Source organism: Nycticebus coucang, chromosome 3, assembly GCF_027406575.1.
Source record: "Nycticebus coucang isolate mNycCou1 chromosome 3, mNycCou1.pri, whole genome shotgun sequence".
Classification (NCBI taxonomy): domain Eukaryota; kingdom Metazoa; phylum Chordata; class Mammalia; order Primates; family Lorisidae; genus Nycticebus; species Nycticebus coucang.
Genome location: NC_069782.1, coordinates 32578077 through 32594719, shown reverse-complemented (window position 1 = coordinate 32594719; position 16643 = coordinate 32578077). Strand labels below are relative to the sequence as shown.

At 42.0% G+C, this 16643-nt stretch overlaps 2 protein-coding genes across 3 annotated transcripts in view; both read right to left on the bottom strand.

The window, feature by feature from the left end:
• Positions 1–15004, bottom strand: part of POC1B (POC1 centriolar protein B) — a 112816-nt gene extending 97812 nt beyond the window's left edge. Inside the window, exons 1-2 of one of the 2 annotated variants that reach the window (XM_053585158.1) lie at positions 14300–15004; positions 13594–13678 (exon numbers count right to left, since the gene is read on the bottom strand). In XM_053585158.1, the coding sequence (XP_053441133.1) occupies positions 13594–13678; positions 14300–14314 (100 nt within the window). In that variant the 5' untranslated portion in view covers positions 14315–15004. Of the gene's footprint in view, positions 1–13593; positions 13679–14299 lie in introns of those variants that run through there. The other variant, XM_053585159.1, reaches the window with a different exon arrangement.
• On the bottom strand, positions 8233–13342 carry GALNT4 (polypeptide N-acetylgalactosaminyltransferase 4). Its single transcript, XM_053585157.1, has one exon. It carries the CDS (start codon positions 13059–13061, stop codon positions 11313–11315), a length of 1749 nt encoding a protein of 582 aa, XP_053441132.1. The 5' UTR covers positions 13062–13342; the 3' UTR covers positions 8233–11312.
• Positions 15005–16643: the final 1639 nt, after the last annotated feature.

Here is a 16643-nt window from a genome sequence, read left to right as displayed (position 1 = left end):
GTAGGGGATTTCTATCATGTAAAGTGTAGGGATCATGGCGAAACCTGCCTTTTCCCTTGGTTGGTTTGCTCAAAGGTCAACTCACAATTACGGCAGACTAATAAGAGAAAGGTTTATTTCCAAACGCCACGCGCATGGGAGGAACCACAGAAGGATTACCCAAAGTCTCAGTGATGGTCAGAGACCTTTACAGATGCCTTTTAGAAGGGAGGGGGGAGAATGTGGAAAGTACAGGTGTAGCAAGAGGTTACTGGGGGGGGGGGAGGTGTAGATGGGGAAAACAGATTGATTTGTAAATTAAACGGTTTGGGGCCAGGTCTGTGGCCTCAAAGGAAGTCAGTAGCCCCTTTTGATTCCCAGCCAGAATACTCAGGTAGAAGAAAGACCTCTTCCAATGCTTTCTGATTTTAGTTTAGTTTAGTTTAGTTTAGTTTAGCGACAGAGTCTCACTCTACTGCTCTCAATATAGTGCTGTGGCATCACAGCCCACAGCAACCTCCAACTCCTGGGCTTAGGTGATTCTCTTGCCTCAGGCTCCCAAGTAGCTGGGACTACAGGCACCCACCACAACGCTTGGCTATTTTTTGTTGCAGTTTGGCCGAGGCAGGTTCAAATCTGCCACACTCGGTATATGGGGCCAGTGCCCTACCCACTGAGCCATAGGCACCACCCTGTAGGGGGGTATTTTAAGGCTACATAAATATCTTCTTCCTCACCAAACTGCCACATTCTAACTTTAGCATCCTTTGATAATTTTCCGACTCATCATTCTTTCTATAATTTACTAATTATTATTTAATTAGTTACTGAATTAATGTTTTTAAAAGTATTTTTATAAGAAAGAACATCTCTTTTCCTCCATTTATCTGTTTATCCTTCCACTTATTTATATGGGTATGGATACGGATTACTTTATCAGTGGATTACAACCCTTCACTGTCATTATTTGTTTTGACTCTCAAATTATTCCAGACTTGGCTAGTTAAAGTCCCTCCAAGATAGTTTCTGTGATCTTCTCTGTTCCCATCATTTGAGTGTTCCTTTCTTTCTAGAACTACACGATGTTCTAAGATGTCCTTTCCCTGTCTCTTTTCCCCCAGAAAGCTCTCACTTCTTTTAGTGGAGAACAGCATGTAGAAACCCAGACCTGGGCACTGTTTGCTCTTTGCTACTCGTGTGTCACTGAACAGAGCTAAGAAATAAGGTGTATTCAGAAATCTCAGCAGGCAGAACTAAGAAATTAACTATACATTGAAGCTGTATCTGTATGTATACATGTCGATAGACATATTAAAAACCATAGATTATAATCTGACACCACAGAATACTTGTCATTCTTCTCCCACAAAAAGAAACCTGGCTCCCCTCATTGTGCTAAATATATTTTTGCTCAAGTCTACAATACAAATAGTAGTTCCAGAATCATGAAAGCACACCCTTGCAAAATGCAATCCCATTAACTACGCTGCAGGATTCAGTTGGAAGAAAAAAAAAAAAAGACCTGGGAAGTAATTAAATTATGGGTGTCTCCTTTTTCATCTTGTCACACTTAGTTTTATCCTTTGTTAGGGCAGGTCTCCTTCACCTTTGAACTTAAATGAGGGCACGCCTGAGGTGTTTCAGGCGTGGTACTGATTTTGAGGGCTTGGCTTTCTGATGTCTCAACTCAATGCGCAGAGTGTTCGGAGAGCTTTCCCTTCTGTTGGAGCTAAAGACCTAGATTCCTAACCCTGCAAGGTCACGACATCAGCATTCAGCTCTTAGTCCAGCTGCAAGCATCACTGAGCAGGCTCAGGGATTCCCACCCTGCAGATCCTCAGCTCAACCAGGCTGTCTCTCTGCTTTGGCGCTACCTCTCTGATGTGCAGCAGGAAAAATGACCCCTGGAAGAAAGCCCAGGAGGTTATGGGACTCACCTTGTGTGTTTCTCTTTCTGCAAGGATCATAGTTTTGCACTCTCAATGCCTGAAAACAGTTGTCTCTCATTCTTTGTCTAGTTTCACATTCGTTTCCAGCAACCAATTACCGTCATGAATCTGCCTTATTTTTTTTAATTAGCCGTATGGTATCCTATTGTGTTAGCTATACCTTATTTAACTAGTCTACTCCACTGCAGTCTTACGCTTTTACAAAGGACGCTGCAATGTACATGTGTCATTTCCAACACAAGTAAAAACATCATTCTGATAAATTCCTAGAAGAACTATTGCTGGGTCTAGGTCAAAGGGTACATATTTTAAGAATTGACTAAAAAACTCCACATTCATGATAATAATTTTACATAACATTATACATTTGAATTATATTCCCTCACAGGCCTTTTCATTCCACATTCAAGAGAATTGTTAATTTAGATTACTTTCATATAGAAATCCCTAATTTTTTAAATTATTTCAAAAGCCCTTCTGTATATTTTCTATTTCCATTATGTCCCAGTATAAAATCCACTAACTAAACTCAGCTTTCCAGGTTGAAGGCACCACGATTTTACACTTTCCGCTGCATTCATTTCATATTCACACTGGCCACTGGGTCCCAAAAGAAACGCTGGCCTGCCTTCTTCAGGGAAAAGCAAACAAGGAAATCTAAAGAAACCTATGAGAAGGAATTACCTGTAAATATTTTTAAGAAAAGAAAAAATGCTATCCCTAAGCACACCTGTCTATACACCTCAATGGAAGTGAGGGAGAATGCCGCACAGTAAAGAAGATACTCTAATCTTAACCAGATATGTAACAGTATCAGGGTGAGTCCGTACTATCCAAGCGCTGCACAATAATATAATTAAGTGATGGCTTAAAATTCCTCTGCCTTGAATGAAGGAATAACTAAGCATGTCTTCTTTCTAGCCTAAGTAATTAGCTTGCCGGTATAAGCGAGGTCTAAAGGAGCTAAGGGTGCTTTAAAAAATAGTCTTTAGTGGGCAGTGTCTGTGGGTCAAAGGGTAGGGCGCTGGCCCCATATGCCAGAGGTGGCAGGTTCAAACCCAGCCCTGGCCAAAAACTGCACAAAAAAAGGAAAAAATAGTCTTTAAGTAATGACAAGCTGAAGAAGTTGGATTAATTTATTCAAATCCCATGTCTTTGAGGACTGGCAATAACAATAACACAAACTCTTCCCAAGTCGTTGCTATAGGCCAAGTACTTTTCAATACTTTCTAAGAACTATACTTTTATTTAACCCTTATAAAAAGGTAGATCAATATCTTTGTCCTTTTTTATTTACAGATGAAGAAATGAGGCTTAATGAAGTTGAGGAACTTGCCAAGGTCATGGAGATGGAACATGGTGAAGCTTGATTTTTAATCCAGTTCTATCAGACTCCAAAGCCTCAGCTTTTAACCGATAAGCCAGTGTTCCACAAAGTACAGCGGATTTATATATTATCTCCATTAGAATTACTGGGAACCCTGTTAAAAATGCATAATTCCAGTAAATTATGTATTCTTAGGGATGAGACCCAGCAATATGGATTTTTGAGAAGTTTTTTACTTAATTCTGATACACACTGAAATTTGAGAAATAACTACAATTTGTTGCTTCCTTAAATGTTATATTTTAGCCCTTGGGAGTAACTTTTTAAAACTATAACAGGAGAAGCTCAACAAAGCTACTTCCTAGGCTGCCATCAAGAACCATATTAGAAAAAGAATTTTTGGCAAATTTTTATTATGGTTTCACTTCAGGGAAAGTTAACAAAAAATCCTGATTTCATTCTGCTACTATTCAGCCCCCCAAAGAGAGAACTAACTTGTTTTTTACCATCATCTATTTAACAGACACCCTACGTGCTAAGCAGGAATGAAGTCAATGACAGGATAATCTTGAAAGACAAAAGAGGGGAAAGGGACAATTTCAATGTTAAAATTAAATAATTTTAAGTTGAAACTTCTAAAGAATGGCTCAGATTCTGCAAATCAGGTAGAAATACTTTTAAAATTCTTCTACTGTTTAAAATTGAAGATGGCCCTCTGGAAAAGACATTGACTGGTTTGCCGGAAAAGAGGATGGCTCTGAAATCAGACTCGAGAGCAGGCTCAGTCAGGCTCCGCTTCTCACTAGCCACACGGTTTGGGTTTCAGACAAGTTACTGAACTTTCGGCTTCTACAGTCATAAAGGGACAGTAGCACTTAACAGGCCATTGTTTTCTCCCATCCTCTTTTCTCTCATCACCTCCCAACCTGTTCTGTGAAACCTAAGAACCCACACTCTCTAAGAGGATATAGAGAAAAAACAAATCCACCATGCTTCCAGGTTTTTGTTTCCTCCAGTCATGACCTGGCCTTTAGCCTCTCTGGTCCCAGTCCCTGTGCCATCCGTCACTCCCACAATGCTCTGGACATCTCTCCTTGCTGACCCTGACAGCCATGCCTTCCCTCCTTCCAAAAGCTCCTGGTGGGCCACAGGAACACCTGCTGGCCATCTCTATCATATCCACTCCTCCTCTCTGGAAGCCTCTTCTCTCCCTTAATTAACACTTTGACTCTGCTGGGGACACTAAGTTCTCTGGCGAGCATTTTCTTGTTCACACATCATCTACTTCAGGTCACAGTCTTCCTCTCTGTTCCAACTTGTAGCATCATGAATTCATTCGACAGATTCCTGACCCCTCTGAAGAGTAAGACGTAGTGGGGGAGAGAGAAGCTCTAAGTAACAAAACAAACAAAATCTCTAAATGGAGAGCTTAATGTTAAGCGGAGACGTAGGCAAATACACCGTATCTAAGTAGGTAAGCATATCACTTGAAATTGTGCTAAGAGGTATGAGAGGAAGTCATAAGAAGAAGTCAGTGTGGGGGTGGAATATGTGCTTTAGACGGAGTGATCAGTGGCCTTTTACGTGGGGCATGAAGGACAAAGAGCGGGTCCAGCCTAGAGTGAGGTGGTGAAGAGCACTTCAGACGGAGGAGGAACAGAGCCTGGAGAGCCCTCTCCTTTCATGCCTTCTCAGAACTCATTCTACAGCTGTGGTTAGTCACCAGCAGAACATGTCCCAAATCACTGACTGAAATCCACCAAGAAAACCTGCTCTATTAATCACTTTCATCTCACCCAGAGCTCCAAACAGAAGGACTTTCCTCACCACCTTCAGGTCACAATCCAGTGTATAATCTTCATTTTTCTCCTTATTCAATTTATAACCCCCCCTCTCATATATACATATTCAATCCCTTGACTCTCCTTTCTTTCAAAATCCCAGTCTCTCTGGCTGTTCTGAGACCACAGCTGTACTACTGAGCATTGCTGGATACCTCCCCTCCCTGACAGGCTGGAATTTCACACGAGTCTTACCACTGCAAAGTTGCATGTGAGTCTCTATTAGTTCCCACCTGACTCTCAGTACAGATTATTTAACATCTTCTTTCTTCTCCTCCACTCTGACCTTGGCTTTAACAATGATACCTTCCTATCTTTCTAATTATTCCTTCTCAGAGTCTTCTGCTACCTCCTCTTCTGATCTAAAGGTCCGAGATCTGCAGGACTCTGACTTGGGCCATTTGCTCTCCCTGTTCCATATTCTTCCCAGGGGAGTTCACCCATTCCCATGACTTTAAATATAACATCTATATGCTGATAATTCCTACATTTCTCTCTTGCCAAGACCGCTGCTCTAGTTTGAAGACCACCATCTTTTCCTGCTAGTATTACTACAATAGTTCCTAAATGATTTCTCTACTAATGTTATCTCCACACATAAGCCAGAATGATCTTGAGATATAAATCAGATCATGCCATTCCCTTACTTAAAATCCTTCAACAATTTCCACAACTTTTAGAATGAAATCCTAAACATGTCTTAGTTTCCTGTGACTGCTGGAATAAATGACCACAAACTTGGAGGCACGAAACAACAGAAATTTATTCTTTCACTGTTCTGGAAGCCAGAAGTCTGTGTTGTCAGGGCCACATGCCCCCGAAAGCTCTATAGGGAATCTAACTCCTTTGCTTTTGGGGTCCTGTGCCTCTAGGTGCTCCTGGCCGCGAAGCTGCATCACTGCAATCTCTGCCTCCGGCTTCACATGGCCTCTGCTTATCCCCTCAGTGTGGCTCTTACAAGGACATTAAATGTTACTGGATTTAGGGCCCACCCCAATAATCAAGGATGGTCTCATTCAGAGATCCTTAATTACATCTACAAAGATCTTTTTCCCAAATAGTCATGTCACAGGCTCCAGGGATTTGGACACGAATTATGCACCATCATTTAACACACCCCAGCTGTCTCTGCAGCTTCATCTCCACCTCTCTCTCTCTCCCCACTGTCCCCCTCTGCTTGCCCAGCTATACCCAATCTAACATTCTTTACTTCTTTATCTAGGAAGTAACTTCCCACCCTTGGTCTGTGCCTATGCTGTTCTCTTTCTAGTCTTTACCTGGCTAACTTCTCCTTTACACCTTCAGTTAAATCTAACTTTTTTTTGCAGTTTTTGGCCAGGGCTGGGTTTGAACCCACCACCTCCGGCACATGGGGCAGGTGCTCTACCCCTTTGAGCCAGAGGCGCCACCCTAAATCTAACTTCTGCAGAGAAGTGTTCCTTGACCCTGTACATTTAAGTATGTCTCTACTGATATCCTCTCTCAAAGTACCCTGTTCCTTTCCTTGACAGCATTTGACTGTTTTCCTTTGTTACATCAAGTTGTATTTACATGTGAATTTGTGTATTTACTGGATAGCATTTGTCTCTACCACTGAACCAAGGAACTCTTCCTACTGTCTAATAAAACACATCGGTTTTGTTCACCTCTCCATGTATACCCAGAGCACAGGATAACATCTGGCACATAACAGCATTCACTAAACAAGGGAGCACTAAATAAATAGAGTACCTTTCCTCCTTTTGAACAGGATTAGATAAATGCAAATAAATGTGTTAGAATGGTGACCAGAAAGCTGAGGATACCTGCAGCAGGTCTCTCTCCCAGCTTAGCCTGGGAGAACGCAAAGCTTGGCACAAAAGGAAAAGTAACAGCCAATTAATTACTAGTAAGTTAAAACTCTACCATTTAGTTCTACCATAGACAAATGTACAACTCAGAAACTCATTTCACCTTTTATAATAATGTCTATCTCCTGTCCAAAAGGATTGATTGAGGTTTCTCTGAATTTTAGGAAAACTCCAATACAAACTGATTTCTACGCCCTACAGAATACTAAGCAGAGAGACTCACATATATATTTTAACTTTCTTAATTCTGTTACTTAAAAAAATGACTCAAGTAGTAGTATTAATAATAAGCTCTGCTGGCTGGTTCTAAAGTCTAGCAGGCACACAGAAAGAAGAAATCTTTCATGGAACACCTGAAATTCTCCAGCCACTCTTCCTAAAGTATTTTTTTTAATTGAGATGTGATTCACATAACATGCAATTTACTCTTTTAAAGGGTACAATTCAGTATTTTGACCAAAGTTGTGCGACTACTGTCACTAATTCCAGAACACTCCCATCACCACCACGCCAACCCTTCTCCGTTAGCAGTCATTCTCTCTTCCTCCTCCCCTAGACTCTGGAAACCACTAATGTCCTCTCTTTGTGGATTTTCCAGTCTTTTTTGTGAAACTGAAATAGAGAGATGAAGTGGTTCACAGAATTGCAAGAGTCACTTAGGAAGAAAACAAGGGTAGAACACTAAGTACGTATGGTAACTTTTAAGTGTACAAAAAAACAAGAGATGAGTGAAAATATGTTTCGATCATCTGCATGTGTTCTAACTGTGACTATAAGACACCTAATGTTAAAACTGAGTCCTTACAACAGCCAGTCTCAGGCACTGTGTCTGGCTGGGGACAGCAAGGAGTGTGTGTGGGGGGGTTTAGTCACGAATCACTACGGAGAGACAGGTGCCACTGCTAGAAGGGAACTACACCGGAGGATAGGGGAAGCGTGAGGATATGTGGTTAATAGGACGAACACTTTTCTTTCTGGCCCAGGGTTTTGGAATTGCCCAGGTGCCCACTTGCTTCCTTTTATAACGACCTCAATGGGTCCCTGATCATTTCCAGTGTGTTCATGAGTTAATAAAATCATAGTGCTAACACCACTTCAGAATACTCACCTTGGTTAATGACACCTTTGGGGGGAAAAAAGAAGCTTGACGTTCTCAATATTCTAAGGTCTCCATTTTCAAATAAGTAAAACAATTATAAACTTAACTTACCTCTGTTACCATCATAAAAGTATAAACACGAGCATGATCCCATAAGCTAAAATCATCACAATCCATTTGCAAAAATAATCAGACACACATTTTATTTTATATGTCTTAATTGACCTTGCAAACACATTAACAGAAAAAAAAAATGGAAACCACTCATTACACAGAAAAAAATTCAAGAGGTTAATTTGAACTCAACATTCTTGGTGCTCATTTAAAAATACTATTAAAACAGCAATTCAAAAGGACAAGTCAAAACTAAACACTTCATTAATTAAAATCAAGATCCTAAACCCACTAGCTACATAACTTAAAATAATCTCATCTTCAACTTAGAAAAGCTTGATTCCACAACGCATAATGAATACACAAAAGTCTACTGCAGTGAGTAAACAAATTCGTTTTTACAAACAAGTTATTTTCATTTAAAGAAATCCTTCTGATGACTAAATTATCATTTTTTAAAAACTGCTAAATATGCTTATTTAGATACTAATTGATTCATAGAATTGGACATTGAAGGACATAGTGAACTGAAACTCCTTGCCCACAAAATACTTTCCTATAACTGTTACTAAGCATGTAAATTAACTTAAGAGATCAAGTCTTAATTGTCTACAGCAAAAGAGAACTTTGGTATTAATTAAAATTTGAGAATCAAAATATATTTTGTTTATAGCATTAAGGTATGTTTTTGGAATTAAATTGGAATGGCCTATTTATAAAAATGTGAAAGTTTCATTGTTCTGTTACATACACTTTTTCAAGAATGAACAGCCTAACTGTTCTGAATTATTGATGTAAATAAAACACCAGCCTAAAATTTCTTCCTAAAAGATTATTAAGTCATACTCAGCAACTTAGAGTAAAAGGTAAATAAAGAATTTAGTACTTTACTTTTGAAAGTCTCTGTTCCCTTTCGATAGGAGCATCAAGATACTAAAATAAAAATAACTCCAGTAATTCCAGAATATGTCAATTTTAGTTCTCCCATGTGACAGAGTGCTAATAAGAACAACAAAAAAATAAATAAAAAGAGAAAATAAAACAATAAGTAAAAACTACAACATTTTTAAAAACAACTGACTGGTCAAAGGGAGTAGGTAGGTTTAGGAGATCTCTTTTGAAAAATCCAGAGCATTATTATAAATCCTTCTTAAATTAAACCCAGGGCCAAATGCACTGTATGCAGAATCTGGACAACTCTTGGATAAATTTTAAGGTCGCTGAATAACTTACAAAATAAATGAACACATTTTCATTTTAAGAGGCAAAAGAGAAACAAAATATTCAAGATTGCATAGCAATTTCAATTTTTGAAATGGTTATCCTACACCATTTTTTTAATTCATATTTTACAAAATTCCTCCTCTCCAAGTCATGAAGTACACACCAAAAACAACTGTACTCATGAATATTTTGGACTAATTCATTATGAAGCATGAATTCTTCATAAATCTAGACCAAAGTGAAAACATTAAAATTTAATTTTAAATCCAGCCTGTGATTTCTGGATATAACATTAGGATAAAAATCAATAAAAATCATTTCTTTTTTTTTAAAAAAAAGCTTGTTTACTTCTCAAATAATTTAGTCTGGAAAGTATTTATATTCTTAGTCAAAATATTACTTTTAGAGTCTAAAGGTTTTAAAAACAAAGTTGGTTTGACAACTGTCAAAATGAAATGGCTACAAACACCAAAATTTCATAACCCACAGAGATAAACTACTTCAGTCAAGCTCCGTTCACTTAATTTTTAAAACCATTTCTCTCTTCCAGCTTCCTAAGTGGACTGAACATTGCCCAACTGTTCAACATTACCTATGTCAGAGCAAAAAGATAAAAAGTGTTGTAAAGATGGCACAGTGACTGAGAATGGTATAATGTACAACCAACATTTCTGAGCTGGAAGGAATCTTTGAGATCTAATCCAGCACCCACATTTTACAGATGAGGAAACTAAGGTACAAACATCTTAAATGACTTGACCAAAGTCACATTCCACAGTTGAGCCTTTTATTCATTCAGTGAGTCATTTACCCACTTATCAGAAGCTGCCTGGATGCCAAACTCAGTGCTAGGTACTGAAAGAAAGCTGGAAGGCAGTATTCACATCTGTCAAGGCTGTTTTTTTTCCTTGAATGTTTAAGATAAATCCTTACATATACTGATCAACAAGAACTTGTAGAAGACTTCCCCAGCCTTCGTGAATCTGGCCCACTTTCACTTTCACACATTTCAGTAAACACAGTTGGGTTTAACTTCAGAGAGGCCTCAATTGTGTTTACTTTAAATGACTGAGCATTAACAAAGGGGGCCATAGCATTCTGAAAGAGTCCCTTTCTAGTATGTTCATAACTTAAGGAAGTGCAATCAGAAAATGCCCTACACAAAGAAAACAAGTGAACAGAGAGGACAGGTCACAGCAATTTGAGGTATCTATATATAAAATAGATTAAGTCCATAGCGCAAGTGTACAAAATATGGAATGTAAATATGTCCCCCTTTCATTTAGATATGAGTATTGTTTTCTGAGATGCCTGTATGTTAAAAAGATCTCAAACTTATGCCCTTTAATACATGGTGCATACACCTAAAACTAGGCCTTTTTCCTTAAGATCAACTTTCTTTGATTTCCATTTGATCAGAGAATACTAGATTAAAAAATAAACAAAACCTAAAATTTAACGAGCTGGCTAAAAGAACTTCAAATTTTTTGTGTTCAAAATAGCAATAGCTCGAACTGTACATTTATGAATTTTAATAAAAATGGGATGTGCAGCGAACTTACCCATCAACATAAATCACACCTCATTTTGCTTGACTTTTACATTACATTACATTTAATGTTAAGTCTGGCACTTAAAGGCTTTGTATATCTCAATTCACAGTCAACTTCTTTAAGGCAGAGTAAGAGACTCATTGACAAAGCTTTTAAATAAAGCAATCCATAAGTAAGGCACTTTGAAACATTAGACAGCATCAGTCCCTGCACCCAGTTTCAGTGTAATACACTAGAAAGAACCACAGCTTCTCAGTGCTCTCAGAGATGACGGTCAAGTGATTTCTAAAATATGATCTTCACTGAGGTTCTCTGAAGGCTCTTTGACTTTCCTGTAGCTATCGTCAGCTCATGATGAAAGTATTGCTTTGCTCTTCTATTTCTCAAAACTCCAGATTTGATTTTTATCTAGAGCATCACAAGTTCTCATTTGTACACTGGGTCGGCCCTCAGGTGTCCGATAAGCACTAAGACACAGTCCTGAGTGTGGATGAAAAATGGTTCCATCTTCTTTAAAATGCCAGATAATGTTTGTTGGAATAGGCAACCCATCTTTAGGACAATTCTGCATTCCCACATAATTCTTTTGCTCTGGAACCTCTGCACATAACTCCGTCACAGAATTAAACCTTATTTCTTTGTTTGAAGTATATTCAAAGAATTGATTGCCTCCTTGACCATGGCATCCAAACAGTGAAAGGTTAGCACCTGTGGGATTGTTGTCAGGAGAGTTATAATCTAAACATTCAGAAGAGATCCCCAAACTGCGAATAGCCCCATGCCAGCCTGGCCTATCCTCTGGAATGTGCAAATTAGGAAAAACAGTTTTCAAATACCAATCGAAGCTCTTACATCTCAGCCTTTGGCGTAATAGTTTTCTTTCAGAAATATCACCATAAGTCTCTTTCCTTGCCGGAGGGTTTCGATTGTAGAAATGCTCTTTGTACTCGTCCATCCAGACTTCTGCTGCCCGAGCAGTATTCTGTAGGAAATTGGGGCGAGCATATGGTGCCCTCTTGGGGAACACGTGGCCCACGTGGGAACATGGGTGGATCTCCAATTTGCCACCACACTGCCACACCCTAAAAGACAGCTCCAGGTTTTCACCTCCCCAGACTTCCATCCCAGTGTCATACGTTCCAAGGTACTGAAAATACTTCTTACTGACAGCAAACAGTCCTCCAGCCATGGTGGGTGATCTGATGGGGTCAATTCTTGATTTCCGCCTGTCCCTTTCGTGTTTGGGGACAGAATGCCACTGAAAGGTTAAACGCCAGTCAAACCCACCAATCATGGGCTCCCCTGTTTGCATGTAGAATTCAAAATTATTCCAATCAATCGTGTCTATAACAGGGCAAACAACTACTGTTTCATCTCTACCAATCCTTTCCAAAAGTGGTTCCAACCAACCAGAATTACACTCACAGTGACAATCCAGGAAAGTGAGGACATCCCCAGTGGCAAAAGTGGCACCGATGAGGCGGGCCCTAACCAGTCCCTCTCGCTTATTTGTTCTAACCAAGCGAACTCTCTCAAGATTACTGATGTAAGTCTCAAGCTGTGTCTTCAAATAAACTCTGTCACTCAAGTCATCCACCAAGATGATCTCCTTCAAAAGGACCGCAGGAGAAGTTTCTAAAACACTGTGAATGGTGCGGAGCAAAGTTGACCAGGCTTCATTATAGAAAGCAATAATAACAGAGGTGGTGGGAAGTCTCCTGTAGTTGAACTTCTTGGATTTACACTCATACATTCTTTTGTCCTCTATGTGGCGGTGCAGGGAAATCCTGTCACTGAGGTAAATATTGATGGCATATCTCTCAATGAGTTCTTCTTGCTGCTTCAGTTCACCCTCGTTGAGCTGGAGTTTGCTGGCTTTCCCCCACTCCCCAAGGGCATGGTAATCTGCAGGGGGCTTTTCATAAAGTGGACGCGACAAATCCTCTGCCTGTTCCTGGTGATCCGGGAGCCGTCTTGAACCCAAATCCCTGGCACGGCCGGTTCCTGGGGAAGCATGGAAAGAGGAGACCAAGAGCTCCACCAGGATATAGGCCACTGTTAGAGTCGCCAGTAGCAGGCAGCTCCTGCCTGCCCAAGTCCACCTCACGGCCATCCGGATCCTCATGGCCAGAGCGCAGAGGCAGCCACCCAGCCACTACGCACAGGAAGGGCTGCGGAACGGCAGCCAGAGCTCCGGGCTCAGGTAGGGTGCACTTTCCAGCAGGTCCTTCCTTTCATGCAGGCGCGCGGTTCCCCTCAGAGGCAGAGGCAGCCACCTGGGCTTTCCAGGGCTTACCTGAGACCTCCCGCTTCTCGGCCTCCGGCACAGCCCAACTCCTCTCTCCGCACTTCCTCCTGTTAGCCTCAACTTTTCACGAACTCCCCAGCCAGCACCCCTCCCTCCGCGGGCCGAAGACAAACCCCTCCCCTTCCCACACACTCCTCCTGGTGGTTACTTCGCGAAAGTCGCCTGCCAGGCCGGGAGCGACAGCCGGGCGGCTCTGGGCGGCGCCGGGGACCGCGGGGGACGGTTGCTCCCAAACCCCCATACAGGTCTTGTAGTTCTCTCTCCCAGGGGCCCAGCCTGCACCGGAGTAAAGGGTTCCGACCAGTGGAGCGTTTGTTTTATTACAAAAGGAAACAAGAATGCAACTTACCAAGCTGTTTGCCGTTGGGGCTGAAGTCCACAGTAGTGATCGCAGCTTTGTGGCCTTTAAAATAACGCTCCAGAATCGGGTCCTCCTGAGAAGGAAAGTTGTCACGTTTTGAAAGCAGGTGCAGACCTCGACTTCTGGGGGTCGGGATCAACGCTGCCCCTCCCCGGGGGTCCTGCCTGGGAACGGCCACCTAGGCGGTAAGTTTGCGGGGCCAGGGTGCCCACTACCCCTACGGGGAGATGCTGGCCGCCAGAGGTCCCTGCACCAGCGATAAAATCCTCCATCCGCGCGTCCCAGAATCAAGCGCATCTCATGGACCACCTGGGCAGCTCCTTTGAAATGCGCGTCCCGGGGCCCCGCCCGCCGGGACTGCGCGGGTGGCGCCCGGGGTTTGGTATTTTAAAAAACCTCCCAGGTGATTCTGACGCAAGCGCTCCACGGAAACTCTCGGAGAATTCTGGAGGCCATGGGGCCGCCGGGCTCTGTCCGGAGCGCTGGGACAAGCGCTCGGGTGCCGGGGCTGGGCTGGGCGCTCCAGCGACCCAGGTGGCAAGAGAGTGAGACGGCGGACGCCTGGGGGCCAGGGGCGTAGGGCTCAGGACCCGGCTGCAGACACCTGCCTCCGTCTCTGGCCAGGTGCCGGGCGGCCCCCGCTTGGCCTCGCACCCAAGGCTCCGAGGAGGGGGGGGTCCCCGCCCGTCCTTACCGTGGCGGAGGCCATGGGAGGAGTGGTCGGTGTCGGGATCCTGCTGGTGGGGGAAACCGGGGGAGGGGAGGGGACAAGGTAGGAAGGGGAACCGTGCGGTGCCCGGAACCGTCTGCCCAGAGCGGCAGCGCCTCCCGGTCACTACAACAACGGCGGCCCAGTCAAACCCCGCGCTCCAGGCATGTCCAGTCGAACCCCGAGACTGCGCGAGCGCGGGAGAGCCTGGCCTCCGCCGGCGGGCGGTCTGAACACTCACAGGTCAAGGAAGGCCTCACACCAAGCCTCCGGTTTACTAACACTCGCGTTTCCCCCTGTTCGACGTCCGGAAGGGGGCCAGTAACCGGGACAGGAATGAGACGGATGAGCGGGAGGGGGTTGGGAGCCTGTGATCTAGGCGCTCAGAGTTCTATTACGTGTTAAAGAGACCGCGCCCGCGAGTTTCAAGCTGGTCCCCAACAGTTTGTAATGATGAGGGAGCGAGATTGATATGGAGAGGGACGGCTTGCTAGTTATTAATATATTCAGAAATTAAATTAATTATATATATTAAATTAATATATTAGGAAACTAAACTAAATCTCTGGAGGACAGATTCGAATTTGTTTAGTCCTCTTTTCCAGTGCCCTGCATGGCGGAGATTTACAGAGGGTGCCTCCCACCAAAGTATCCACATTTTAAGAACGAAACTGTACTAGAATTGTAATACCCAGTAGATACCGATAACAGAAGGTGAGTACAAGTCACGTTGAACACCTCTTGTAATTGCAGAAGTCAAACGTGCCTTGAGTAATACAAATTTAATATAGTTTTTTCTTTTTTAAAATGTGTATTCCTTTTTTTTTTTTTTTTGGCACTCCTATGTGTAGATGCCGGATACGCTTGATCAGTAAATGAGCCGACGAGTAAGTGTCCATCCTCTTAATGCTTTTCTGTGTTTCTGTTCTCATCCGCTCCTTTGGTATGGCTTAGAGCAATAAACTTACACAACAGCATATTTCAAGACTTTAGGAAGACTTAGAAACATGGTTTTTATTTGAAGTTATTGGACAACCTTTGTACAGCCTTTCTTACACATAATAGCATTTGTGCTTCAGAAAAACTCTGAAGTTGGTAGAATTTTAAAGTACCGTCAACGTTTGCAAATTACAAAATTTATTCCTGGATATTGATCTTAGAGATTATGCAGACAGAGCTCTTCAGTTCTAAGTCCATATCCTTTTTATACCCAGCCTTAGAAAGTCTGATCTGAAAATTACATGTAAAGATTCTTGACAGCATAAAATGGCTTGGTACAACACAGCTGGTAAGATACATTCCTTCATTACAGATTTTGTAACTGGCTAGTGATTAGTTAATTCAAGTATATGTTTGTTGAATATTTGTCATTTGTTTAGCTTTAAGGGATACAAAAGTGACAGATTTTCCCTTCCTCAAGAACTCACGTTCTGGGCGCCCATTGCACAGTGGTCAACTGAGCCTGGGCAAGCTAAACAACAATGACAACTGCAACAGAAAAGTAGTTGGGCATTGTGGTGGGTGCCTGTATGCCAGCTTCTTGGGAGGCTGAGGCCAGAGAATCGCTTAAGCCCAAGAGTTTGAGGTTGCTGTGAGCTGTGATGTCAGGACACTCTACTGAGGGCAACATAGTGAGATTCTGTCTCAAATAAATAAATAAACTCACGTATCTAGGTTGATGAGTCTCATATTTGAGCATTTGTAATGTGGTTTAGGGGCCCTATTCTCAGAGACATATTCAACATTATTTGGTGTGGGATCCAGAGCTCTCTTGGTACAACAAGCTCCATGGATGATTACTATGGGAGCCTCAGCCAAGTATGTTGAGAAACATTGCTCTACTCTTGGAGATGATGTGCTGGGTATTGATACCAGCAACTTGTCAGCAAACTGTGGTAGGTCTCTAAGTTTTGCTATTTAGCCCCACCCTAGGTTTGTCTTACTAAAAAAAAAAAATATATATATATGCTTGAAAATAATGCTGGCTACTGGTGAGAATGTAAAATGATATAGCACTGTAATTTGGCACTTTCTCAAAAAGTTAAACGAAGTTAAACATGAAATTACTTTATAATCCAGCAATTCTACTCTTAGGTATGTTACCAGCCTCCAAGTAGAAGTATTTTTCAGATTCTTTGTGATCATAAGAATAAAGGATTTTAGGACACACCATATAAGCCAAGCAAGCAGCTTTTATTGAAAGTGAAAATGAAAGTACCTTCTCTCTCTGAGTCTAGAGAGTGGGCAGGCTGGAAAAAGAGCAATTGCAGCAGAAAGAAAAGGGGATTTTTGTCTTATGAAGTCTCACTAATTGAGGGGAGACTAAGGG

Coding starts and splice junctions, on each gene's coding strand:
- GALNT4 (XM_053585157.1), bottom strand. CDS start 13,061: ATGAGGATCCGGATGGCCGTGAGGTGGACTTGGGCAGGCAGGAGCTGC.